At 43.2% G+C, this 25400-nt stretch overlaps 3 protein-coding genes across 4 annotated transcripts; 1 reads left to right on the top strand and 2 right to left on the bottom strand.

Moving 5' to 3' along the window:
* Positions 1-55: 55 nt before the first annotated feature.
* Positions 56-14732, top strand: man2c1 (mannosidase, alpha, class 2C, member 1). Its single transcript, XM_036535216.1, has 26 exons — positions 56-261; positions 675-800; positions 5363-5486; positions 5689-5759; positions 6344-6521; positions 6682-6871; positions 7087-7193; positions 7285-7395; positions 7620-7712; positions 8129-8245; positions 8853-8948; positions 9229-9374; positions 9688-9811; positions 10318-10439; positions 10878-10963; positions 11335-11490; positions 11703-11785; positions 12026-12120; positions 12221-12325; positions 12467-12623; positions 12865-13008; positions 13442-13551; positions 13753-13832; positions 14044-14186; positions 14273-14376; positions 14482-14732. The coding sequence occupies exons 1-26, from the start codon at positions 161-163 to the stop codon at positions 14594-14596; spliced, it is 3084 nt and encodes a 1027-aa protein (XP_036391109.1). The 5' UTR covers positions 56-160; the 3' UTR covers positions 14597-14732.
* A 646-nt stretch (positions 14733-15378) lies between these two features.
* Positions 15379-19131, bottom strand: neil1 (nei-like DNA glycosylase 1). Of its 2 annotated transcripts, none has more exons than XM_036535656.1 (10): positions 19073-19131; positions 17853-18326; positions 17624-17743; positions 17420-17513; positions 17246-17321; positions 16870-16991; positions 16582-16609; positions 16133-16209; positions 15641-15839; positions 15379-15487 (listed from the first exon to the last, which is right to left on the bottom strand). In XM_036535656.1, the coding sequence occupies exons 2-10, from the start codon at positions 18302-18304 to the stop codon at positions 15432-15434; spliced, it is 1224 nt and encodes a 407-aa protein (XP_036391549.1). In that variant the 5' UTR covers positions 18305-18326; positions 19073-19131; the 3' UTR covers positions 15379-15431. The 2 variants fall into 2 exon arrangements, with proteins under 2 accessions (XP_036391549.1, XP_036391548.1); XM_036535655.1 differs by lacking the exon at positions 19073-19131 and adding an exon at positions 18624-18839.
* Positions 19132-20761: 1630 nt separating this feature from the next.
* commd4 (COMM domain containing 4) lies at positions 20762-23675 on the bottom strand. The gene is made up of 8 exons (XM_036535658.1): positions 23608-23675; positions 23202-23273; positions 22851-22916; positions 22617-22656; positions 22138-22257; positions 21688-21768; positions 21255-21431; positions 20762-20809 (listed from the first exon to the last, which is right to left on the bottom strand). Exons 1-8 carry the CDS (start codon positions 23608-23610, stop codon positions 20769-20771), a joined length of 600 nt encoding a protein of 199 aa, XP_036391551.1. The 5' UTR covers positions 23611-23675; the 3' UTR covers positions 20762-20768.
* Between the last annotated feature and the right edge of the window lie 1725 nt (positions 23676-25400).

The raw sequence follows: 25400 nt of genomic DNA, 5'->3' as shown, positions 1-25400 counted from the left end.
GGATGACTGCAGAAACGGCATAAAATAAACATAGTATTTCCGGGTAAGTCAACGTCAGCCGTGTACTGCCGTAGCAAAAGAAGCTGCCTACTACTGTGCATTGATTGTGTGTTAATTCTAAGGGTAGTTACCTTATCTCTTGAAATCAGTGGTATTCACCATGTACCACCAACCGGTATTGAAAAACCGGCGCACCCTTTTGGAACGAGCTGAGAAGTTTGTTTCTGAAGTTTATTTCACCGATTGCAATCTCAGAGGAAGGTAAACTTAGAAAGCTCTCATTATCTTTGCTTCCTGCATTAAGCTCACCAAACCATTAAGCTTTAATTAACCAAAGCAAAGTAATGACTTAGAACTGTCAGACATCGCCGTCAAAAATGGCAAATGCGTGCAGGTTCGTGCAGCACGAGCGCTTACGGCTAGTTAAATATGTTAAATTCGAAAGTCACATTCGAAACTCGGTCTCAGTCTCAGACCTTTGCACCTGATGCAGGCACAGGTAGGAAGCCAGTATATAGGAAGGCTGTTATTCTTATAGCGACTGAGATGCGTATTCTAATGCTGCAGTATTGCCTTAATGGAGACCAACCATTACACTATTTATTGTTTTTGCACGTGCACCTGAATCCGTGACCTCTTATGTCGATATAATTTTAATATCTTTTTCTTCTCAGGCTGTACGGAGAAACATGCCCCTTAGAATCAATTTCTTGCTTCCTGTCTGCAAAACGTATTCCATTCTCAGAAGCCGTGCAACAGAAGTTTCAGCCATGCAGCATTGGCGACAGCTTTGGACCTACGTAAGTATAGCATCCTTGAGTGTCCGTAGAGTAAGCTACATTTGCAACTTAAAAATAATTTTTCTCCCTTATAATTGTTGACGCACAGTCAGGGACAGCAGAGGCTGAGGTTTTAGCTTGAGACAAAAGCTGGTTTATTCCGATCACAATTGATTAGTTTATTGATTATTGTTTATTGATTAGTTCTCATAAGTGACAGCTCATTAGTTTCACAGGACCCTGAAAGGGGCAAGAGCTTACATCGGTCTTCTTGGGAAGGGATACACCCCACCCCCTAACAGTCATTGGCTAACCTTGTAATGTGAGCTGTGTGATCTTCATTGGGTGCTTGGAATCTTTAGTAAATGTGCAGCATGTGGATTATCATGAGTATGAATATGAGTATGAGCAAACATCCATACGTGGTGTGTGAGAACACCATAAACAGGACGGCCTCCTGCTGGTCGGCGCCGAGCTGATGACCTTCGATCTCCGTCTCCTCGTCATCCAGCTTCTCTTCAGCTTGTAGGAAGATAAGTGGGATGTTTACAGTTGGTGAATATCCCTCTAAAATGGGAAATGGATCGACTGTTACGCGGGGTTGTTAGGATGCTTGGTTTCAAGTGGCAAGCATTTGGTCAGAGTAGAACGATTTGCATTAGCAGAGCAGATGCAGCATCGCTATTTTAACACAGTAAAGTCCAGAATCCTTTGTGGCTCACTGAACGGGGCACCGAAACATGGTCCACTTCAACAAGCAACTAGTATGGCCACATCTAAAATAAACTCCTCCAGGAGTGTTTTGCAGTTGTTTAATGTTGGAGGAAAAGATTGCAACCAGGGATTTGAAAAGAATGTTTTATTTTATTAAGACCACTACCCCAGTCACTTTCTAGACTCTACTCTTTTAAGTGTAGCATTACCAATCATGCTAAACTTCTTTAGACTTTGTAACACATCCTGATGTCCTGTCAATTTAAAAGCATGCATCTAAAATGTAGTGTTTCTGTTTGTTCCCTGGTTGTTTTGGCCCTGCGGGGGGGGGGCTGGTGGGCTCTCCCCACAGGTGCCCAATTAGTTCAGCCTCTGGTCCGGATGCTACTAGGTTCCATCTTGAAGAGATTGAATTAGGGACTTACTTTCGCACAGGAGCGTCTCCTCTATCTCAACTTTCACACAGTCTTCATCAGCCTTCCCTGTGGAGGTAAACAACAGTAGTTAACGTTTCAGTTGCCTCTAGCCACCGCGGCCTCTGTAGCTGTCACATTGTCGCTGTCCCCGGCCTTGGGGTACAGAGAGTGGGCCTATTGTGTGGGCCTTATTTTCACAGTCTTAATCTGGGACCTCTGTCTCCACTTTGGGCCCCCTCAACAGTTTCTTTTTTGCACACAAACATCTCAGTAGCAACCAGTACCTCATATTGTCCTTGCCACCTCCCCTCCAGTGCCCCCACAACTTTTTTTTTTTTATTTTAAACATTACCAATGTCCATATTTCATGCAATTCAGATTGCTTTGGAGCTTTAAGTTCCCTTTCTGTGTAGTCTTGACTGCACCTCCTAAGCTTTTTCTGAAAGTCACAGGAGAAGTCTGGTTTCAGCTGGTGGTGCATCATTTGGAAATGTCATAGACCTCCCTACCACAAGTGAAGTACCCCTTGTCTGCTGGAGCAGTTTTCCTGGCCTTTGCTCCACATGTTGTTGTCTCCTGGATTAGCCAGAGATGACGCAGTTGGTTGGCCAAGTGTTGCTCGTGTCGGATGGTGTTTCCCAGTGTCACTCCCACTGGTTAGGAGTCTGGAGTGACTGAGAGAGTCTCCGGCCCGCCTCCTCCCTATATTGTGGATCCTCTTCTTCAGGGTACAGGGTCCCATTGCACTCAGTCTGTTTCTCCATGCCGACCCACTTGCGGTCCGTGTAATACCCAGGGGGTTACATCAGGTTTTTTGGGTTCTCACCTGCACAGAATTCCATGTTACGGTCCTCAAACCCAGGAGGCATTGCAGTTCCAGGTAAAAGTTGTCAAAGTGGTCCCATTAACCCTCTGTTATTAGATTCTGAAGCTTTGTGTTCTCTACACTGTGCTTTCCATGTGAAACATGTCTCACAGGGCCAGGATAAAAGCTCGGGCATCTGTCTCCAGCCATCCCTAATAAAAAGAGACAGCTGGAGATGTGAAAAAGGTGCCACGGGAACCAAGTTTGGTCCTTGCTGTCAATCCTTCAGCAGCCTGAAGAGCTTTTGGCCTACCTTACTCTCCTTCCTCATAACCATTAGACCTTTTCTTAGCCTTGCTCCATACCTATTTAGCTACATGACACAAAATACAGAAAAGCACAGAGTGACAAGCAGGGACAGTGAGGCACCAGGTTACCATTAAATGCCAATTAGAATTGATACATGCACAAATTGTGTTATTTGATAATAGCTGCTTATTAGAATTAATACTCACATAAATTCACTGTATTCAATACTCATAATGTCTTCTCTCCCTCCCACAACAGCACGGCTTGACTGACTCGCCTTTAGAATTTTTGGGCTATGTTATCACACGGGTTAATGAAGCAGGCACTACCGCATAAAGCACCTCCCCAATAGAAAAGTGCATACAAAATGATAAAATATAATTTCACACCTTTTCCCTGTAACAATCCCACTGCTGACACCATATTGAAGCCTTCAGTGTTCTTTTTCTCCCTCAGAGTAGTTGAAGCGCCCTCAGGGATGGCAGAGGTTGAGGTCTAAGCTTGAGACAAAACACAGAGATACACTGACACCAACTCAGTAGTTTCTCGTAGGCTTTCTGAGGGGGCAAGAGGTTACAAAGATCTTATTCAGGAGGCGTCCATCCCGCCCCCGAATAATCATTGGACAGCCTTTGCTGTAACGTGATTCATATGAGCTTCATTGGTTACTTGGTTAGCTTTGGAGAAATAAATATGCAACATGTGAATTATTATGTATGAGTACAAATATGAATTGAGTAAACATGTATGTGTGGTCTGCATTCGCAACCGTGGTCAGGCTGGTCTCCTGTGTGTGCATGCTGAACCGCTGGGCTCCTATCTCCCTATCTGGCCTTGGTCTGTCTTTCCTTGGTCTGAGAAAAGTGGGACAAAGGCACACCCTTCCTGTTCCTCCAGCTGCACCCTTTGCCATGGTGTTGTGGTTGCTCATCCATTGATTCATAGGTGGTTTCACAGTCAAAGGGCCCCTCATCCTTGGCGTTCCAGAGCTCTCCATATTAGGGACCCCAACTGTTCCTGTAGTGTTGTTCTTGCCCAGAGCGATTTCCAAATACGTGCATCACAATGCTAAGAGTAGTGTAGCATAGTGGTTAAGGAGTAGGACTCATAACCAAAAGGTTGGTGGTTCGATTCCCCAACAGGGGTACTGCTGCTGTACCCTTGCGCAAGGTACTTAATCCACAGTTGCCTCAGTAAATATCCAGCTGTATACATGGATAACATTGTAAAAACCTGTAATTGATGAAAGTCATTTTTGATAAGAGCGTCTGCTCAATGCCAATATTGTAATGTAATGTAAGAAAAGTTATCGAAAACTACTACTACAAGAGGTCAGTAAGATACTGTGTTAAGTGCTAAACTAGTGTAGAGTGTTTTTTTAATAGAAAAAAGGGATATATATACTATAGATAGAGAGGAAGGTAGACTAAAGATAAAGCTTGACGAGATGAGTTTTCAGCTTTCTCGGGGGAGTGTGTTGTATGAATCTCAGCGGAGATTGTACCCACAGAGGGAGGGAGGAGACTCAGCCATCACATTTACAGTGTAACATAAAGTAAATAAAAGCCAAGCAATAATATGCACATTTACATGTACATTTATTCATTTAGCAGACGCTTTTATCCAAAGCGACTTACAAGTGAGGCAGAGTACAACACTGCGGGTTACACCCACTGAGTGGCAGAAAGAAATAAGACAGCTGGCGATCGCCTAGTTCCTACTTTGGGACTCGAACAGGGGGCGTAATTTTTCTGTTTGTACACTTACACAAGGATACTGGACAGCGAATAAAGTTTTCTGTAACTTTATTGTGTCTCTGTTCATTCAAAATAAATATTGCGGCGAGAAAGTTAGCTAGAGGTCAGTCGAAACCATTACGCCATGACTTTTTTTTTGCAGCAATCAAGACACACGAACAAACTTTATTCAAAATATTAAACTAAACAATAAAAATGCATGTTCAGTCAGGCAGATTGGGCCCAAGGTGGGCCCCTTTGTTAATGGGCAGAACCATGGCCCCGGGGCAGCCGCACCCTCTGCCCCCCGGTCGCTCCACTACTGACTGCAATAACTAATTGTGGTAATTCCGCAGGCCCGCAGGCCTTGCTGGTTCTGATGTTAACAGCACATTTTAAACTCTGATTTTTATATCACGCAATACATTGACCTGAGTTGGCACAAAGACAAGTACAGAAATGAGAAAAAATGCTCTCACTTTTATTTCAAGTAAAAAATAAATCGTACAGGTTTCAGAGTTTACTAGCAGAGTGAAAAAGATTAATTTATTCATAACTGTGCCTGCACCAATCAGGGAAACAGAAGCATCTTTCCTTTGACAGGTGGTGGACATGCTGGTTTAAGGTGTCGTTGACCATCCCTGATGCCTGGAGAGGGAGACAGGTACATCTCAGATGGGAGAGTGATGCAGAAGGCTTGGTCTGGAGAGATGGACTGCCAGTACAGGTAAGGTTAGAAAAAGCAAGCTAACAAATGTTGGGTTGGCATGACTGGTCCCCAGTGAACATTGGTATGTGTTAGTTGAGTTACAGGCCTGTTCTGTCAGAAGAGCAGGGAGCATTAATGACAGGTCTGCACTCTGTCGAGAAGTGCATCTCCCCGTGTTTTTATTACTGTGAGGACATGTGTAGTTGTCTCTTATTCGCAGGGGTTAACAAAAGAGGGTGAGAAGACCAGTTATGTCCTGACAGAGTGTCTGCAGGATGATGAACCACACAGGTACAGTAAATGGCGCAGGGTTTGTGAGTAGTTATCTGAGCTCCCTTTTGCTATATTCAGTTCTTTTTCCCTTTAGCATGACATATACTGCTCTTCAGGATATTTGCTGAGCACTGTCTGGTTACAGTTATTACTGTACATGCATTTAGTTGTTTTTCAACTTGACTCCTTTTTACTTTAATTCTGGATGTTCTGTGTGCTATTGCTATTTGTGTCACCTGTGCTGTGTGTTTTATATTGTCATGTCATGCAATATGCATGCCTTGTAAGTCATTCAAGTTAAGTCGATCTGCCACATAAACTAAATAAAATGAATAATGTTGACATATTGCAGCTGTTGATGAGATAGTGTTATAGCATTGATTTAGGAATTCTGTGCTCTGTGACATCAAACACTGCCTTGCCATGGTCAGGTTTCATAAGTGAATAATAATCTTTTATGTAAGAACAGGCTAGATCACAAAGATAATGATATGTCCCTGCCGAAGAGCATATTTTGCTGTTTGTGATGAGATGGCTATCTGCATAGTGAAAGAGCCATTGGGGAATTGACTGGTGCTGTTCTATCTTTTATTGTGTCACAGTGTCACCCTCTATGTGGAGATGGCCTGTAATGGGCTGTTCGGGGCAGGGCAGGGCACCTCGATAGGGCCCCCAGACCCTAACCGGAAGTACACCATTCAAAAGGCAGAACTTGTTGTCTTCAACCAGGATGTTCGAGATCTTACGACCGACATCGAGATGCTTGTGGATATTGTAAAGGTATGACAAACGGTCAAGAAAATGTTTTCCCTTCATATACCTCTGTCATAAAAGCTATCTCGTACAGTGTTTTCAGGGGAAGCAGTATCAGGCATGTGTATGTGACTCCAGCTGTTCCCCTGATTGATTTTTAAAAAAAAAAAAAATTCTGTGCTGTCAGTGCCTGGGTGAGGATAATCAGCGTGGGTACCAGGCGTTGTTTACGGTAAACGAGATGGTGAACCTGTGCAACCCTGCCGAGCCCGGCTCCTTCCCTGCTTCCCGCAGTCTGGCCCAGAGGTTCTTCAGCCAGCGGAACGGCCAGAGCCAGCACATTGTCCACGCCATGGGCCACTGTCACATTGACTCAGGTCTGCACAGATATCTCACACCCGTGATACCCCCCCCCCCCCCCCCCACAAACATTATACTCATATGCCATAGCTGAGGTCTTTGGTAAAGACCCATTATGGATATTTTCTGCCACTAAACACTAGTTACTAGTACTTCATGATTTCATATATTGTATTCCAGCCAATTCCAGCCCCGTGCCCTAACAGCACTTGTAACTCCTGCATCCTCACAGCCTGGCTTTGGCCTTACGAGGAGACAATCCGGAAGTGTGCTCGCAGCTGGGTGACTGTGATTCGCCTCATGGAGAAGAACCCAGAGTTTGTTTTCACCTGTTCCCAGGTATAACAGAACCCTAATCTCACCTGCACGGAGCCTCTTGGCACTCACGTTTTGTGCTTGGATGCCTGACCTCCCAGTGTTTTGCCTACAGGCTCAGCAATTTGAGTGGGTGAAGAGCCATTACCCAGGCCTTTTCACACAAATCCAGAGCTTTGTGCAAAGGGGGCAGTTTATCCCAGTTGGCGGCACTTGGGTGGAAATGGTAACAAAATTACACATAATTTGACATCATATAACTTGTTGGTACCATTTCATAATACCCTGGAATATTTTGACAGTGAATGTTAAGTGTAAAATTGGAAGGGTTTTCGTAGATTCTTGCAATATCATAGATCTGTTTTTTTTTTCTTTATCATTAGGGTGTTCTGAAGTCATGTTGTCTTTATGCATAAAATGAGAGCTGTCCCATCTGTTTCTCTCTTGCAGGATGGAAATCTGCCCTCAGGGGAGGCAATGGTCAGACAGTTTTTAGAAGGGCAGCGTTTCTTCCATAAAGAGTTTGGGAGCTACTGCAAAGAGGTACAGGCTGCATGCATTCTGACCAGAGAGATAATTTTGTCTTCTCCTTCCATCTAACGTCTGTGAATAGGCTTGCCAGAATTTAATGTATATTTTTGAACATCATGTTCCCCTGATGACAAGTTGAGCCATACTTCTTCATTTACTCATACACATATTAAAAAATGCTGAATGTGGTATTTCTCATACCACAGTTGGAAGAAGTCTGGCTGAACTTATCTGAATTTAAAACATGAATCAACTTGGGTTTCTTGGCTTGCCATCAGTCATCAAGCTCATTGAGGAGATTGAGCTCTCTGCAGAATTCCTCCAAGCTCTAATGCCTGTGTTTATCTCTTGAGACAGTAAGTCTGTAAAAGGTAAAATAGTGTGTAAACCGTAATTATTTCAGCACCCCTGTCTACGCTGTCTTGTAGTTCTGGTTGCCGGACACATTTGGCTACTCTGCGCAGCTCCCTCAGATCATGCAGGGCTGTGGGATCACACGGTTTCTGACCCAGAAACTCAGCTGGAATCTGGTCAACACCTTCCCGGTAAGAACTGTCCTTCGGCAAGCAGGGCAGGTGGGTCGTGGTTTGGCAAAAAATGCCCCCACGCCATCTAATAAAGCACAGCCTCGATGGGTTTTACATTTACATTTATTCATTTAGCAGACACTTTTATCCAAAGCGACTTACATAGGTTACAGTTCTTTACAATGTTATCCATTTATACAGCTGGATATTTACTGAGGCAACTGTGGATTAAGTACCTTGCCCAAGGGTACAGCAGCAGTGTCCCAGCGGGGATCGAACCGGCAACCTTTCGGTTACGAGTCCTGCTCCTTAACCACTATGCTACACTGCCACCCTACGCTCAGACACTTCGCAAGATGTATCTACAACGGCTGTTTTGCCATATGTCCATCTGCTCAATCAAAATTGAACAATAACACATTACAGATCTTATTGAATAGTCATTGTGTGAACATTTCTAGATTGTGAGGGGATAAAATAATGTATGCAACTGATGTAGTTGAGGTTTTCACATGTGGTAGTTTGGTAGACTTTTAGCTGGGATCTCTGTGTTTTAGGTATTCCTCACAGAATGACCATTACAGCTCTGTACGCAATGTGTGTGATTTTTTTTTTGTAATACAAGCATAACACCTTCTTCTGGGAAGGGCTGGATGGCTCTCGGGTCCTTACCCACTTCCCCCCTGGGAACTCCTACGAGATGAAGGGCAAAGTGGAGGATGTGAGTGACTTTTCCTGTTCTGACAGACGCGGTCCATGAAGAGACTCTGTCTTAGTTCATACAATCAGTTAATGAAATTATTGAGCTAAAAAAAAAAAACAGCAATAAGCACAAATGCGGACCTGAACCCAGTATACGGATGTGGCCCTTACGGTCACTTGGTGGTGCACATCTAGTGTAGATGGTGATGGATGTGTTTGTTTGAATCCCTCAGGAGAGAATGTGACTGCTTGAGTGAATGGCAGTAATGTTCTTGTGCCCCTTTGCCTTCTGTCCACAGCTGATCAACACTTTGAAAAACAATAAGGACAAAGGAAGAGCCAATCACAGCGCACTCCTGTTTGGTTTCGGGGATGGGGGTGGAGGCCCCACCCAACTTATGCTGGACCGACTCCAGCGAGTCCAGGACACAGATGGCCTGCCCAAGTGAGTTCCTGAGTGACGGTTGAATGAAAGTGACTCATCACCTATCTACAATATATGTCCCAGCCAGTACAAACTTCAGCATATGATATAATGAGCCAGCTCGGGCAGGGGTTATCTGAGACTCCGAATGACTAACATAATGTAATAGAACACTTGGGAGAGTTAAATAATAAAATGGTGTGTTTTTAACCTTTGTCATACACATATGCAGTTACCTCACATCCTGGAGGTTGTCAGCCAAATGCATTTAGCTTTGCTTTTGTCTGGGTACAACAATAGACCCCTACACTCAGGCTGCTGCTCTGTCCCTCAGGGTTCAGATGTCCAGTCCTGACAGACTTTTCTCCGAGCTTGAGGCTAACAAGGATCTTCTCTGCTCCTGGACTGGAGAGCTCTTCCTAGAACTTCACAACGGCACCTACACTACTCAGGCACAGGTGTGGGCTAAAAGTTGCTAACAGGCACCTGCTGAAGGAGGCTCCAAGGGTTGAAATGTTTGTGTCTTCAGGTGCTTATTTTAGAAATGGCACTGGTGTTACTGTGATGTCCTCTTACAGTCATGATAAAGTACTGTGGGAAGCACATTTAGCAAATTGGATGAATATGCGTTTGAGTTTCATTGTTAACTACAAATCACACTTATATAGCATGTGACTAGATGTCATTAAGAAAAACGTAACATTGTACCCAAAGTTTATACTGGCTGTACTGTACAGTTTTCACCAAATGTAGTTTTTAAATCTTATTTTAATAGTAGCAGCATTGTGTGCCCTGGTCATTCAAAGCCATTTAACTTAAAAAAAAAATGTTGTGGTGCTTGACATAATATGCATTCGACGGGAACTTTTACTATCACTACAGAAGTCCTTGGAAACAGTCACTAGCTAGCCATAACAACTACAAAAAACAGCGCCTGTCAGACTCTGTGTCTGTCTGTCTGCAGATTAAGCTGGGCAACCGTCAATGCCAGGCCTTGCTTCATGACATTGAGGTGGTCAGCAGTCTGGCACTGTGCCGAAGCCAGACCTTCCAGTATCCATCCAGCAAACTGCAGGAGCTGTGGAGGTATATGTGTGGGGCTGCACCATGGTGGCAGAGAGACAGACAAGCTTCAACCACAAGCATCTGTTGAGCACCCCCCCCCCCCCCATGTATTCATTAATTTTGCCAAAAGTGAGCATTGAAAACTGGGCGCTGAAATGGCTTGTGCCAGTTTTTGACCAGCACTGTAATATTCTCAAATGATGGTACATAGCTGTCCTTGCAGCTCTGTAACACAGTCAAGGTCCTTATGTATACCAGGGTAATAGTTTTGTGCGCTTCACTAAGAGTCTGCCAGTGGTCTGAGTGCTGAACTCAAACAAAAGCCTTAGGAAAACTGACATTCGCTCACCGCAAACAAACTGATGTTGACTTCTTCATCTTGTTTTATGTTACCTGAAGCGGTCCGCTTTATTTATACCTGGTTATCTCTGTCTCTGCTTTGTGTGTTTTGTGTTGAAGGCTGCTACTTCTCAACCAGTTCCATGATGTGCTCCCAGGCAGCTGCATCGAGCTGGTGGTGCAAGATGCTTTGAAATACTACCAGGGTAACCGATTGGGCCAGAGGGTAGCCAGTCAATGCACTGTAATATATTTTTCAGCCATTTATATGTTCACTTGCAGACTTTTGTTGAGATGAGAAGACACTGGGGCTGTCAGTTTATATGAAGACAAAGAAACAAACAAATTAAACTGGGATATTTTATTTGTGAAGTCTGTGAAAATCAGGAGTGGCGAGCCAGGCACCAGTGCTCTCTAGTCGGTTTGAATATTTTATATACAAAATATATGTTTGTAAACATGAAATGTCCCATAGAGGGCATGTGTCCTCTCTGAAGATTGGCAAGGAGTAGAAGCATGAGAGTGACAAGAAGTTATGCTTAGTCTGAGGTCCGGTCTGGTTGTCTCTGTGCTGCAGACATCCGGCAAGCTGGGGGCAAGCTCCTGCAGGAGGCGTGTGGAGCACTGTGGGCAGAAGCGCAGGAGGGTGGGACTACTGCTGCACTGAACACCCTTCCATGGGAGCGCAGTGAGGTCATCTCACTGCCAGGGGGCACTGCTGAGTCACAGCTAGGTACGGGAACCAGTGCTGTGGCTTTTGACACTGCTGGAAAAAATTGACACTTTGTGGATGATTGGGAAAAAAAATGTATTTGAAGGGCAAAGTTGCGTCCGCAGCAGTTGTGTCTTTTTAAAATTAGTTGTTCGTATTGGTCTTATGGAATATGAAATTTGCTTTTGAATATGTCTTATAGTGTAGCCACATTGCTCTTTTTGTTTTTCCAGCCTTTGTTAAAGTCCCCAGTATTGGTGTTGCTCCGGTCGATGACTCTGCACAGCCTGTGCATCCGGTGTCTGTCACAGTTCAGGTATTCAGTACTGTTGTATTAGTAATATTGCATTATATTTTATTAATAATAATAATAATAATAATAATAATAAAGAAAAGAATATTGATAATATTACAAATAGCTTTAATGAGAAATCACGCTGCATTCAGGAGATGGCCTCAGTGCTGTAGCGGCAGTGCATGCTCACAGACCGATTGCATATGGCGTTATGCTCTGTGCTGATTGGCTGAGCTGTATCCTTGTGTTGTGTGCTGGCAGGCTGATGGCACCGTCGTCATGGAGAACGGGATTCTGCGTGTGGTTATAGATACGACAGGCCGCCTGGTCTCCCTGTGCTTGGTGGAGGCAAACAGGTAAGGCCATCCTGCTGCAATATTTCTCATTTACATAAGGGCGTGTATAGGTACTCCATACAAAATTGTATCTCTGTCTGTACGTTCCTGTTGGTGTCAGAGAGGCCATTGCTGACGGCTGCAGCGGGAACCAGTTTGTTTTGTTTGATGACATCCCCCTGTTCTGGGACGCGTGGGATGTGATGGACTACCACCTCCAGACCAGGTGAGGGCAGCAGTGAGCATTGAGACCGCTATCTGCCATTGAGGCAGATGCTGCAGGCTACTGATGGGGCTTGTGCCGGGGGTGGATGTGCTCTGGTGTGGCTCTGGGATTGAGTGCTTGGGCTGGGCTCACTCTTGGCAGGAAACCCGTGGTTAAGGTGGCAAGCCCTGTCAAGGTGGTGAGCAGCGGGGGACTGCGAGGCAGCGTGAAGTTCTCTCTGTCGATCAGTGGGAATAGCTCTCTCACCCAGGAAATCATTCTGGATGCCATGTGTCCTTTCCTCAAGTTCACCACACAGGTAAGTACCTGGCTGTGAGGGCAGTGTGTCACTTGATAGTAGTCTTGAGTGCAAAACACCAGACAATTACTCTTGCCAAGTTGTGTAGCAATTTTTGTAGCAGTATGCAGTAGTAGTAACTAATATCCATGGGCATGGGACAAGGTACAACTGTCTCTAAAATAAGATCTCATAAATAGCCTGAAGGTCACTGTCTGACAATAAGAGCTGGTTTTGCTACCCCCCACACCCTCACCCCCAGGTGGATTGGGCGGAATCGCACAAGTTCCTCAAGGTGGAGTTTCCTGTGCGGGTACGCAGTCCCAATGCCACCTACGAGATCCAGTTTGGCCACCTGCAGAGACCCACCCACAGGAACACCTCCTGGGACTGGGCCCGCTTCGAGGTACATGGCACAGGAAAAAGGGGTCAGGGGCAGCTGCAGCGCTCAGCACAGGGGTACCTTTCGTGACACAGGGAAGGGTTTGAAGGGAAATACTGAAAGACTTAAACCAATGTCAACAAGTTTAACAGCCGGGACAATTTAGACTCAGTTACAGATGTAAAAGTACTGTAATTGTGTGAGAAGGATATGACTCAGTTTACTTGCAGTGCAAGGTCTTATATGGTTATGTTATGGCAGTGTATGAGTAAGGGAAACAATAGTGTTGAACTAGAATATGGCTCATCACCTCTTAAGTGGTTTAAACCATCATGTTGCTGCTAGCATAGCATAATGTCAGAGGCAGCAAACAGAGAATTCACTATGTTAATCATGGGAAAACCGGGTAAAATCCTAGGATTATGTAACACAGGAGTGCTTTATTTTCATTGCCCAGGTTTGGGGTCACAAATGGGCGGATCTGTCTGAGCATGGCTTTGGAGTGGCCATTCTGAACAACTGCAAATATGGCTACTTCACTTTCGGGAACACCATGACCCTGTCTTTGTGAGTCTCCCGGTGCGGTTACTCACACCCAGCAGCGTGACTCACAGGGATACCGGCACTACATTAAAGCTCACCACAGTGACGTCAAGCAGCTTGCTTGCCATTGTATTTCAATTTTTACCCAATAATAGATTTGATCGTTAAAAACAGTGAGACCGTCTCTACGGAACCGTGACTTCTGTGCCCTGTTTTCTCCCAAAGGCTTCGTTCCCCAAAGTCCCCTGATGCTAATGCTGACATGGGGCATCATCAATTTACCTACGCAGTGATGCCGCATACAGGTAGGCCTTCAGGTGTTTTGAACTGTGTTGTATTTAGACTCCTTATTTTTTTTGCCTGTGTTGTACTCTGCCTCACTTGTAAGTCCATTTGGATAAAAGCATCTGCCAAATGAATAAATGTAAGTCTAAATTTAGAGACGTTTAACCGAGTGGCTGACGACCGCATTTGGAGTCACTGGGAGTGCTTTCCTCTCACTGTGCGGCCCTGCAGGTTCCTTCCAGGATGCATCTGTCATCCAGTGTGCGTACAACCTCAACTACCCCCTGCGGCTGATCCCCGACACACCCCTCGACCTCTCATGGAGCGCGTTCTCAGTCAGCTCCCCCGCTGTCGTGCTAGAGACCGTCAAACAGGTGCGTCACAGGAAGCGACCCCCTTTGATAACCCAGCGATAAGAGTTCCTTTCTCAGCACGTGATGCTGTTGTCCATGTCCCACAGGCGGAGGATCGGAAGGATGCACTCCTCGCTCGACTGTATGAGTCTCACGGAAGCAGCGTGTCTGTGACCCTCACTACCTCACTGCCAGTTAGGGAGGCTTTGCAGTGAGTACAGTCCACCACAGAACTGCAATCTGAAAATATAATCCAGCAGTATTTGGAACTAGGCAAATCTTAAAACAACAACTCTTTGCCTCCCTCTCTTTTCAGCTGCGATCTTCTGGAGCGACCTGATTTGTCTCGTCTTGTACCCGTCGGAGAATCTGGGATTCATCTGAATTTCACACCCTTCCAAATTGTGTCCCTTCTGCTGATTCTAAAATGAAGTCCATTAGCATAACCTCAGCATGTCTCAGCAGAGTTTAGAAGCCTTCTCTCCAGAAGTCATGACGAAATCGGTTATAGTTATGGGACCCGGTGCATCAATTGTGAGGAAAAATTCCAGCAAGTTGACATGTGTGAACTGACCTGACTTTGTCAGCAATGTGTTTTTCCAGTAATTATTTTGAATTTAATAAAATCTGTACTTTTGGCATTTTAATAAAATATAATGAAAACTTAAGCAAACAATTGTTACTTCCTTTTTTTATCCCAATTAACAAAAATTTAAAATAAGCTGCACATGGTGATCAGGACAGCAGAATCACTGGCCATCTTCTTAAAGGCTGAAGACCCACCTATTCACATTGCATATTGGCTCCTCTCTCCAGTCTTAACTCATTATCCCATTAGTTGTGTAGTCCTTCTACTCCAGTACTGTAGAGTATTTTGTATTGCTGTATTGCACATATGAACTTATGCACTTGTGTATTTCACATAACATGTATGTGTTTGCAGTAGCAGTATTCACTGCACTGTGTGGGGGACAGGTGTCTGCTTGGATGTGGTTGGGTGTGTTCTGTAAGTTCCTGCCAGTTTATTATATGCACTTTGTACTCCTAGTTTGTAATTTATTTTGATAAGAGAGTCAAATAACCATATAAAATGTAAATGTGCATGAAATGCAGGCAGACAACGCAGAGTTCATTTTTTTTTTTTTTATAAAAGTCTTTTTAAGAAAAAGAGACCAATAACAAATATAACAAAACAGTATTAAAATGGTGCAAGTAGTAGCTGTAGATCTGGTCTGCGTTCTGAAGCTGTCACTGTGGGCACGCTCTTCAGCTGTTCCGCTTGGTGCTCCCCCTGGTTACTCGCCCACTCTGCCTCCGAGGCACTGTAATAAAGAAATAAACCTGAATTAACTGTATGTGTAAGCATACAAACGCAAACAAACGCAGGTGCCGGCTGTTAATGAGCTGGACTGTAACTTCATTGTTGGCAGATATCTTGTTGCACTCTTTGGGCTGCAAAGGGGAGGGGTTCTCACCTACAGCTCCAGCTGCAGTGCTCTTCCTGCCTGCGCTCGACCTCTTACTCGCCCCTCTCTGGGTCACTGTTTGCTTGTTCTGTCCACCTCGCCCTTTTTTTCGTCCCGTCCTCTTCCCGGTCCCCTCCTTTTCCTTTTTGACCCCATTTTCCTGTTTCACTTTTTTATTTTTCGTTTCTGCTCGCTTCTTTTTCGACACCTATGAGAGAGAGAGTCATTTATGTCACCATTATGATTAATGACTGTCATTATTATGATAGTTATTCAGCCAACACCTTACTCTAGGACAGCTTATACAATTAAATCCAACAGCATTACAAATGGAATTGGACATTTATTATGAACTCATACACAATTATCTTGGGCTTGCATGACTTATTCTGCTTGCCCACAGATGATTTTTCATGTGTAGGTTACGATCAAAGATGTCAGACCTCGTTTCAGATAGTGTTGTCGAAATTTAGAGTTGGGACCTACAGTTGCCCCTCTCACCTTTTTGTGGTCAATCTCATCATCCTCCTCTTTCTTAATTCTCTTCTTTGCTTTCTTTGCTTTAGGAGATTTAGAACCTGTGCAGAAATGGAAACATTTCATAATACCCAACATATTGTTCACTAGGTTTATCATCCCTGGGTCACACAAAGGGCCTCAATATATGAAAAAATACAAAGTATATATATATTTTCATATTTCATGTGTACAGTATCATTGCAGAAACAGACAAATTAATCACTTTATGTGATTGTTTTGTATGTGGAACAAATCCGCATTTGGCACACTTCTTTATTATGAGTGTAGTACAATATTTCCGACTCATGGAGATTTCTAGAGTATACTCCCTCTGAACAGAGAGGGTCTTCTGTACACATGCGAGAGTTATTAATTCAGCTGTTGTTGCATTCAAAACCATCTATTTGGGATGAGAAATTTATATTTCTTACCTTTCGGGACCATGGGGCCAGGATCTCCCTAAAATGAAATGCCATAGAGGGCTATCAACAATCAACCAACTTCATTTCCATACCAAGCACAGCTGCTAGGAATTTGTCTTTGCACTTATAATAAAATTAACAGAATTTAAAAAAAAACATCAAGTCATGCCATATGTTTTCAATACATTTTCTTTTGTGAGCTGAGACAGATCCCCTCCTTTAGTTTACAGAAAAGGGCTTTAATTGAAACAGGTGCAGTGAATCTGGAAGCAGGAGAACTGTGACAGACTCTCTCACCTTGAACCACATTGTTCTCCCGTTGTGGTCTCTCACTGACTTCATCCCCTCCACATTATAACACTTCATCCATGCTACTAAAACTGAGTAATCCGCCTTCTCAGGATCATAGCCTTTCCCACCTACCACAGTTAATAAGACAGAGAGGGAGACATGAGCAATGAGTCTGCCCCATTAGTAAAATAAAAGCGCTTGCGGTTTAGCCAAAGCTAGCAGATGACTAATCCCTTTGTAAATGGCTACACTAATACTCATCCTGTTATATGATGATGTGGATGGAGCAAATTCAAATTTTAAAGACAAAGAATGTCAGGGATATTCTTACATGAAGGGTTATACCAATTTCATGCAGTCAAAGAAAGCAGCTATACTGTACCCAACTTCACCACCTCCAGAGGAACCGTGTGGCACAAACTCAGGAGATCTGGACTTTCCGACTTCACCTTCACCCTCTACGTAGAACAGCAAACAGGGATGTCAAGAGGGCAAATAGAGTGCTACACAGAAATGACAAAAACATCAATTCTCTGACTTCTGTGGCTTTTATCACCTCTTTGGTTGGCTTCTTGTCCAAATCAGACTGTTCACTGGGCTGAAGTACTTCTAGCACTGTTCTTGCCATAACAAAAGGTGGGATGTTTGACCTACAAAAGGAAAAAATGGTGAAACCAATTTTTTTGTGTCAGTCTTTAACAAATGGAAGTAGCTCTTTTGTACATGTAAGACATGGAAGTGGGTGCATGTCAAGGCTTACCTGTAAAGAATCTCTGCCCGTAGGTAGTTGCCAATCCCATTAAAGTATTTCTGGTTGAGTAAAGCTTCGCAGATTGGCTTATCAAAGGCACGATCTGAGAGGTGTGACAGCACGTTGTCCCTGCAAGGTTCATTATACACCTATTAACACATCCTTTAAAACCCCAACGCTACTGTGAATGTATGACCAATGATCTGGATAAGCCATCCTGACCTGACCTGGCCCTCACCTGAAGATCTGATATTCAGACATGACACAGGGCCCCCTGTCTGTCTGCCACGTCCCATTGGGCACCCAGCTGCCAAACCTGCGGGGGTCCACGTAGCTCAGCACTTGGCATGGCTTCTCATTGGTGTAAAATCGCAGGTGCGCGTGTTTGGGGAGCTCCTTGATGGTCGTGAAACGGAAGTAACCCGACATCCCAAAGCGAAAGACCACATCCATGGGCTGGGGTACCCCAGCCTTAGCCCTGCCCTTGCCTTCCTCACCCTTGAAGGGTGTGAGGGTGAGCCGTACCTCCTTCCCACGGGAGGTGGCACTGATGCGGTAGGTATTGCAGGCGAAGGGCACCTCTGGACACTTGCTGACCTCCGACTTCTCCACAGCACCCGTGAACACGACCCCCTCACACACCCGGTTCACAAACAGACTGGCCAGGTGCAGCTCTGGTCCCTCAGGCATGGCTGGAGGATGAGGAAGGAACCTGTTGAAGGGAGGAAGGATGGTGTTTGCTACAGGGTGGTTCATTTTTTGGAGCATTTCACAAATGCAAACAAGCTGTGCATTAAAATTTCCATCCAATAATACAAGACATAAAACTTTCCAAACAAGTATAAATGAAGGCGAAAAATTGCTTGCATACATTAAGAAACACACTGGTGATTATGTTGTCCTTACATAAACTATTGCAGCTACTAATGTGCAGCTTGGGTAGGCCTACAGTGTACAGACAATGCACATGCAAGAGCAGGAATCTGTTCGGCGGACTCGCTCTACAAACCTCGCAGCTTTCCTTAAGAGCTGTGATATGACCGACTGGCCAGCACAGATACGTAGCAGGAAACGAACGCACTCACGCGAAGAGGCAAGACGGCTATCAAAACAATCCACCAAACACAGCCCAAGATGATAATGTCGTGAACGGTGGGCTAATCCTGATTTCACTAAACGATGCGACTTCAAAATCCACACGACGCTGGCAGACCTTTGCCTGCCGTCTGAAATGAGTCGCTGTTTAGTACATGCAGCTGCAAGGGTGTTACAAAACTTAATTGTGTAACATTCATCCGGCTCCTTAGGTAACTCGTTCGCTACTACAGTGGTACTCACGGCAGTCACTTTGCTATTTCGTGACATTAGACCGTAACCCAATTTTAACAACGTGTGACAAAAAATAAAGCGCCGATCTGATTTGTTTTGCAATTGAATATCATTTGCTGGACACTTTACCTGTAATGCGTGGGACCTGAACTGCGAACTGGTCGATTTCTGTGCTTGGTCGGCCAGCAGCAACTTTGACGCCGTATACAAGGTGGCTGATGGGAGCTGTAGTTTATCTCTGACGTATCCTGCAATGACCTAACAGTCTAAAACCGACTAAAAGAAAAGGGCTTCCTCTTTTCGAGAACATAACAAGTGTTGTTTCCTTGTTAAGTTTGAATTTGTAGGTATGCTTTAACTGTGCAGATAACGGGAAAGTCCAAGTGAAAGGACAGATTATGAACATAACGTTAAAAACTTCGTTCATAAGAAGCACGCTATCTGTCCACAGTTCTCATGTTCTGAGCTCCACACTAGTATTCTTATCGAATTCTCAAGAATGCCAATACAGTAAGTGCATTACATTTAGCGTCCAAAGAACGTTGCATCTTCATGACTTATTACTTGGGTAAAGCAACCCTTTCCATCTTTTACAGGAACACGTGCACTCCGCACTCACCTTGCACTGCATCGTTGAAAGATCAAAATCAATTCATCCAGCCTATGCAAAAAAGGACTCCTGATCGAAACCGCTGCACAAATACTTCACTTTACTTTTATCTACATATCATATCTACCATCCATCAATTCAAATGGCACTTGTAACTGGGGGTTAATACTGACTGGCCTGAAACTAAACCCGAAGTGGCCCACCTCCTGTCTGGTTTTGTATTTTGTTTGATGCAACAGAAAATTCCATCTCCAACAGTTACATGTGTATGCATAAAGTTTATAACAAAAGCAAAACTGTTGTCTGTACCTATGTTTAAAGAAAGCTGAGTTAGCATTTTAGTTACAGGTCATGTGTTGTCTTTTGCTAACTACATCTAGCTATATGTCATGTGCAAAGAAAAAAACTGTCCCATAACATTACCATTACATTTCAGATTTCAGTTAATGACCAATCACTAAACATCATGGCAATCCCATAACATTACCATTACATTTCAGATTTCAGTTCATGACCAATGAACTAAACAACTAAATAAAACTCAACTAAACAAAACATGAGCTGACCAGTTATAAAGTTATCAAGAGCAAGAAATGTTTTTCCGTTAGCAGTATTTGGATACAGAAGGCTAAATACAGTAGCTGTAATTTCACATTTATATTTACCGCATTTATCACATTTATATTTACTTATATTTTGGCAGCAAGGTACAATGGAGCATATAATCAGGCCAAACAGGTAACACTACAGATCATTTAACCCAGATGTGCTTTCAACTGATATTGCTTGGTCTGTCTTGCTATTGATGATGGGTTTCTGTACATCAGTGACTCCCTGGCTAATTTTAGCCCCACATCCCAACAAGTTCATCTTATCTGTTGTGCCATGCAAACTTCGAGGGCCATATTTCAAAACCCATAACAGAGCTACCACTGTTGCACTTAACAAAGTCCAATTTCACATGTAGATCAAGGCATCTGAGAGAGCATAAAGCAGCTCCACAGCAGTTCAGGTCCTCCCTGTACATTTCTAAAATGTTTTAGAAGACTTTCAACAACATTTTATGCTGAAGTGATAATTTGCAGATATGGACACAGTCTTTTAAACCTGAACCTTAGTTTTGAAGAAACATTAAACATAGAAGAATCTGCTTATATAATCAAACATATGAAAAAAAATCATTTATTAAATATGTATACACAATCATTGTTCCCCTCAGTGTAATGCATTCATCATGGCCTGAGCTTGCTTGAGTTCTGAAACAAAGAAAAAGACACTGAATTAGTGTTCAAACGGAGCCAGACTTCCCCTTACAATGAAACAGTTGCCAGAACATAAGACATTGCTAACAATTAAATAGCATACATTATGTTAGCATATTTGTCTTTGCAGTTGCATATCAAAAATAATACCACTTAGTATATCGTTATGCATGCATATTGTTTAATAGTATGGAAATTTTATACATTTTGGTGTTTATTTAGTAAGTAGATGCCCTATTTGAGGACATTTAACACAACATATATTTTTCTCTGTTTTTCCATTTATAAAGATGCACATTATGCAGATTAGCTACCTTGATCAAGGTTGCAACAGCAATGTCCCAGCCAGGATTCAAACATACAACCTCCTGGTGTAGAACAATGTGGAAAAACGACTATTTATCACATCTGTCCTGATATATTCCCACTCAAGACTCACCCATCAGGAGGACCCTGAACTTGTCTGCTGTAATGGAGACGACAGTGGTCTCTGTGGAACCTGACTCTGGGCCCTGTGCCTGGAGCCGCAGCTGCACTGTAGGTTCGTTCACCTCCTTCAGCTCACTGGAGCTCAACGTGTAGTCCACCCGCCAAGACACACCTTCCAGACGGCCCACTGAAACACAGGACAAACACCGCCACCCCTCTCATATCAGATACTGGGATCAAAGTGGAGGCTTGCACACTCGCGCCCACAAAAGCATGTCCTGTAGAGGTAACACTCTTGGGTGTTCCTTGGGTAGGAGCTGTGGCCCAAAGCATCCATATGGATTCCCATTTTTGCTGTGGCAGACCTTTGTAAATCTGTTTAAATACTCTGTGGTTCCCCTTTAACATGAAGTGATGAAAAGTGGCATGTGCCGAACACTCACAGCGCAGACTGCTCTCCCTCAATTTGTCTTGCAGGGCAGGATGTTTGTCTTCATATGATTTACACAGCCCAGTGGTGTGCTCTAAAGGGGACAACAAGAGCTGTTACAGGAATGAGCACTCCCTGCCATTTCAACGCAGACATATGGGGCTCCATCGTCAAAAGCAAAGCTGAAATCACCACCCACACCCAAATGAAATTTCAGAAGCAAAAAATGTATTCACTTTACCATTTGGCAATTAATTCCTGAGTATACACAACCACACTGATGACTGTGCATATCTTACATCCTCATAATGGACAAAGGGATTTTCATATATTGGCTTTCTGCTTGTGTGGTACTCTGCCTCACTTGTAAGTTGCTTTGGATAAAAGCGTCAGCAAAATGAATGCATGCAAATGTAAATGTAAGATGCTGAGGGATCAATGTGCACTGGCGCACTCACAATACCTTTGGGCAGGCCAAGCTGCTGCAGCTCGCTAGAGAGGGACTCACTGTCCAGGTCATGTTTTGCCGCACTGGACAAAATGAAGCTCAGTACAGCAATGCTGGCTTTTATATCACCGCTCTCTGGACAGGCAAATAGTCGATCAGTGCATCCGGGGGAAGAAAAATGACAGGACATCAGAACAGGATACTAATGGTTGACATTCTCTGTTCATTTACTGATTAAAGGGATTCCACACTGGTAACAGTAAGCAGCTCGAATCCCAACACGTGCTCTTGTTATGCCCTTTACATATCTCCAACTGATTCAGTAAAATACGCAGCTGTGCACATGGGTAACGTGTCAAGATTTGCAAGCTACAGACGGCAGTCTAGATAAGAGCATCTGCTAAGTAAATCGTATGTTGTATGGTATTTCAGAATCAACTGCTCACTGTGCCATGATCAATAACAAAATTGTTCTGAAAAATAATTAAACTTACCGAACTTTGCATCTGCAGTTAACTTTGCAACTTTGTCATACTGAAAAAAAGGAAATACTAAGCTGCATCAACAATAGTAATACGGCGAGCATTGTTTTTTGTTGTTGTTGTTGCTTCGATAGTCCACACATTCTGTTCTCAAGTTTGTGCGTAAACCAGATGAGAGCATGGTACTGTGCTCATTAGTATATATCAGCTGTAGGACATGCACAGCACTGTTCGTCCAGCACTTACATCAATGCCTTCTCCGAGAAGATCCTTCAGCACTTGCGCACACAGGAGTTTCATCTTGACACTTGACTGCAAGAGAAACAGCACCGTTTATATTAATACCACGGGTCTTCGTGCACTTAAAGCTCAGGCCGTTCTTGCCTGGGATTCATTGTTTTAAATGACTTAACGCTTCAAACGTACGGCCAGTTTAGAACCAAGATGCTAGGTTGGCTAACAGTTATCTTACTGAAGACATACGTTGCTTAGCCGTCAATAATATTCATCTGAAAACAACACTGTGAACAGTCCACTGAATGTAAACCACAATAGCTATCTATCTGCTGGGGAGAACTGACAAAGTAGAAGACATACTATTTTAGCTAATGTGCTGATTTCGGCGAGAACCCAATCTGGACAATCCAAATCTCCACAAAACCGGAATCGCTGAAAAAGAAAAGAAAAGAAAGGGTTCGTTAAACTGGCAGATATTCTCGATACGCTACATATAGCAACGCAACAAAACAGTCCTTTAGCTAACATAAGACAGCTAAAGCAAAGAAGCTAGCTAGCTAACGTTAGCTAATAACAAGGAATACAGTAATCGCACAAATGAGCTAGCTTTATGGGTAATTGCCGGAGATGCATATGCTATGAAAGCTTTTGATTTGACGGCACGTTAGCTAACATTGCTAGGTAGTTACCTATATTCATAGTAATTTGAGATGCTTCAATGTACGTTAGTTGAAATAATTCATTGCCAGAAAGAAAATATATTTACCATTTTTGCTGGCTAGCTAGTAGAAGTCTGACACGGAGACTTATAAGCGAAGTCAGCTGATGTTGTGGGCAACCAATGTCTTGCGCGGAGTTTTTTTGCTACCTTTGGACACGGTCGTAGGCAAACGTGAGTATGCAACGTCAGGCGAGGTGGATTCTAATAACACCTCAGATTTTTTGAGTTTTAGATACACAAAATCCAGTGCTCGTAATTCGCATTAAATTCTGATATGTTTGTCTGTCGCACTTCAGATTTGGTGGGTAATTGTTTCCTTCAGTAATTTTGTTTGCTTTATCAGTCGAAGATGGTGGCTATCATATTCCAACTTTAACAGCCCATTCTAAATGTTAAAACGGGAAATTGAACGGCTGTATTATATCAAAGCCCTACGGGCAGGCATTTCTCCGGAAATGCAATTAAAGAGTCCACAGACTGAAGATATTCTGCAACAGCACCTACCTCCTGTTACATCGGCCATTGCCATTACAGTTGTCCCCACTGTGGCAATAAAAAACCGAATGAACAACAACATGGATAACAAAATGAACACTGACAGCATTTGGGCCTTTCAAAATAAATGGTTAAAAGCGTAACAATGTCGTAAACTCTACAATTTCAGTAAATTTCTGAAATCTGTATGTTCTATCCTCTATTATGACTTTTGCGGTTGTAAGTTATAAACCAATTGAACATACAATTGAACATTGAAACAAGTGAAAGTTTTTTCTGTGACTATCACCCACTTACATGAACGCATTACATGGATGTGCAATTAATGCATATTACAGCCAAAGCAGTGCATTTACAAATATATTGACATTTTAGGAGCTTGATTTAATTATTGTTTTTAAGCAATCCACCAATTCAGACTGTTTTAAAAAGCACGAAATTGCTTGGATGTCATCTTTAGAATAGTAGGTTATATATGAAGGCTAATCATTTGCATTACATTTACAGTTTCTCGATCAGGAGACGCTCTTATCCAGAGCGACCTGCAAGATGGGTACATTAAAGCATTACATTTAGATTGTGTTGACATCCAGTTGAAATTGAACTCCTCATTCATGTTATGTTACAAATATTCGTTGCCTATAAATAATTTACATATAACACTATGATACTTTACATATAAACCTATCATGCAGTATCATTTGATTTAGTGTTGACTGTGATGCGAGAAGCTTAACCAAATAGCCTACCCTTCTACTTCTGACATAAGAAAGCTACTTATACTGCAGTGTTCGCGACAGTGATGGGAATTCCAGCTCTTTTTAGTGAGCCGGATCATTTGGCTCAGCTCAGCAATAAGAGCCGGCTCTTTCGGCTCCCTAAACGGCTCTTCATTTAGTACCACTTCAGGCTTTTATAATTCAGCCAAATTTAGCAATGTTTTGACCTATGATTGGTATGTGTGCACGTATATCACTTAAATTATTCGGTGTAATTATGCTAAACCTTATAATTTCCAGAATACCATTATTTTACATTAAGTTTGGTACAAAAACATTAATGTAAAAACATCAAACACTGTTACACGTGTGTATTGGACGTTTTATTTATATTGCACGTTGTAAATTAGCGCTTCGCTACAAACACTAAACACAGTGCATCTGGTCCTCGTGCATAGATCATGTTACAATTCTAACATTGAGTCAGTGCATGGAGTACCTGTGGCCGAGCAGTGTGGCGAAAAGACCATCCTATTATTCTGTCTTGTATTGATAAAAGAAAAGAAAAGAAAAAGAAAAAGAAATCGGCTCTCAGACGGGAGCCGGCTCCTTTACGATGGGATC

The sequence above is a fragment of the Megalops cyprinoides genome, chromosome 8, assembly GCF_013368585.1.
Source record: "Megalops cyprinoides isolate fMegCyp1 chromosome 8, fMegCyp1.pri, whole genome shotgun sequence".
Lineage (NCBI taxonomy): Eukaryota > Metazoa > Chordata > Actinopteri > Elopiformes > Megalopidae > Megalops > Megalops cyprinoides.
The sequence above is the reverse complement of the archived record's forward strand: the minus strand, read 5'-3'. Positions and strand labels throughout refer to the sequence as shown.